General features: G+C 34.1%; 1 protein-coding gene across 1 annotated transcript in view; it reads left to right on the top strand.

Moving 5' to 3' along the window:
* Positions 1 to 1,896, top strand: part of LOC106469863 (potassium voltage-gated channel subfamily H member 8-like) — a 55,068-nt gene extending 53,172 nt beyond the window's left edge. Inside the window, exon 12 of the mRNA XM_022398430.1 lies at positions 1,884 to 1,896. Coding sequence (XP_022254138.1) covers positions 1,884 to 1,896 — 13 coding nt within the window. The remainder of the gene's footprint in view (positions 1 to 1,883) is intronic.
* The last annotated feature ends 757 nt before the right edge of the window (positions 1,897 to 2,653 follow it).

The raw sequence follows: 2,653 nt of genomic DNA, 5'->3' as shown, positions 1-2,653 counted from the left end.
CGAACCCGAAGATTGCGAGTCGAGTGCCCTAACCACCTGGCCATACTGGGCCTTCTGTAATGGAAGTTGGCGGTTTTTAGGCTAATAAAGAAAGTTACAATATTCGTTGGAAGTTTTCGTAATATCTGACATCCTCCCTCTATCGTTGAACAGAAAGAAAAAGGCTTAATATTAAAAATAAAACTGCTCTGGCAGTTCAGAAAGTTCAAACTTCACCTAATTTTCTGTATCATACTTTTTACATTGAATTGATTTCGTGACCGATATTTCTATATTTAATTTTTTTTATACGTAAAAAGTAATTCATACAATTTTATCTAAAGTTCTGTAGTTTTTCCTAATTGTTTGTTCATTGAAGACATTGGCTGATATTTATAAAACTAAGACATTAGCAACAATGCATCAACAATGGACTTAGCTTCATGCGTACAAGAACGATATTAGCCAACACTATACGTACCAACAGTGGTTTTAAATCCGAGTATATATTTTGTACATTAGCTTTAAACTACCAGGACGTTCATATGAGTCTACTCTTCCCCTGTAAGACAACATAAACGTTTTATTCCCCCCCTACCTCACTGTTAGTTATATAACATCACTCTTATATCATTTATTTTATTTTACGTTAGTGCTTCGTTACGTTTTAGCTTACTAAACCATCGTTCTAAACATAGTACTGACCTTTGTATCAACAATACATACTACAGTTTTTATAATAACCTGATGTATTTTCAAGTAAAACTGATTTCGTCAAATATTATTATGTAGGGTCACCGTATAACAGGAGGATCTCCAGGATATGTTATGAAGCGATACTGAACTTAGCTAAAACTATCTGAGTTTGAGTAAAGAAATAAATGGACTGGATAAGATTTGTAACTTAATCAAATCAAATTTAATCAAAGACACAAAACACAGCGTGTACAATCTCGTGGACACTGGCTGGTCACCGTTAGTGGATTAGTGAGTTCATTAGATTAACTTTCTTTCTCAAAATCTATTTCAACTAACCAATACACTCTAGATCCGGAACAAGAATGTTTAGGTTTTAATGTTTCCTACTTAATGACATACATCAGATTTACCCATAACGACCAAGAGACTTTTTTTTATTTTCATTGGCTTAAACTCGACATATCATCTGGTCTATCATCAGAGGACACTGGCTTTCATATTCTTGTTTGTTTTTTGAATTTTGCGCAAAGCTACACGAGGGCTATCTGCGCTAGCCGTCCCTGTAAGACTAGAGAGAAGGCAGCTAGCCATCACCACCCACCGCCAACTTTTAGGCTACTCTTTTACCAACGAATAGTGGGATTGACCGTCACATTATAACGCCTCCATGGCTGAAAGGGCGAGCATATTTGGTGGGATGAGGATGCGAACCCGCAGATTGCGAGTCGAGCGTCCTAACCACCTGGCCATGCCGAGCCGCATATTCTTGTAGAACGTGCAGCAATACAGCCATTCTCTTCATTGTCAACAATGGATATGGTGGACATGATGTGCAATGATAAGGCAGATGTGATTTGAGTGAAATACTATTTTACACTAATCTTCTCGAAAATAAAATTAAGAACCGAATAAAGATCGTAAAGGTTCAAGAAATCAAATAAGCCTAATTATCAGAAATATACTTCATTATAATCACAAAAGGCTTTCACATAACAATTACAATTCTAAGGCCTTACCACAATTTGCAATTTTTTTGTTTATAGAATGTTTTATCGTTATAAATATTATAATACATTAATGGGTAACAGGATGATATCAGTAAATTTATTGTCTAATGGTGTGACGTTTACTATATAAGGGGATAGAATCGTAATCTTTACACAACTTTTATTGTTTAAGAAGATATTAAATTTCCTGTTTAACAGAACAACATCATGATGACATTATGATAATGCTGTCTAAGAGAACAGAATCACTACATTTCTTATCTAACACAAATGTTACATATGAAACATTAATATTATTACATAAATAATGGCCGTTAGTGCTAACTTATACTGTTAAAATATATAACACTGATCTTTTGCACGTGAACTAGAGACACATCACGGAGGACGTTTTTAAAGCAAGTATTATTAATAAAGAAAATTGGAAAATTTTTTGAAGATGAAGTTACTTTCAACTGCTATTCAACAGCCCTATTTCTTGGTCATTGTGTCAGAATACTGACTCATTTTCGGAAACGTTTATATATGTGTAAATATTTTATAAAATTCATAACAGTTCAGGCTGAAACAATCGAAGGCAGCCTATTAGGCTTAGAAATTATAATCATTCAATAAATGGGAACCCACAGTGTCTAGAGTCTTAAACCACTTGTTCTCCGCAACCAATCAGAGGCTAGCCGGGGGGAGAGGATTTAAGCATATTAATCACTTATTATTTTTTCACCTTTTATACGTAATAACCTCGTTTTGTATCATTTAATAAAAAAACTATAAAACGTCTATAAACACTATTACATTTGATTTGATTTGTTTTAATGACTATTTTATTAAAAATTTACATCAATTTCAGCTTTTTTTAATTTATTGGACCCCCTCCCCCCCCCCCAATGGAAAACCTGGCTACGCCACTGCAGTTAGTTGTATGAAAGGTAGTAACTTCTTTTATTGACATCATAATTGACGAACTT

This window comes from Limulus polyphemus, unplaced genomic scaffold (assembly GCF_000517525.1).
Source record: "Limulus polyphemus unplaced genomic scaffold, Limulus_polyphemus-2.1.2 Scaffold3691, whole genome shotgun sequence".
NCBI lineage: Eukaryota > Metazoa > Arthropoda > Merostomata > Xiphosura > Limulidae > Limulus > Limulus polyphemus.
The sequence above is the reverse complement of the archived record's forward strand: the minus strand, read 5'-3'. Positions and strand labels throughout refer to the sequence as shown.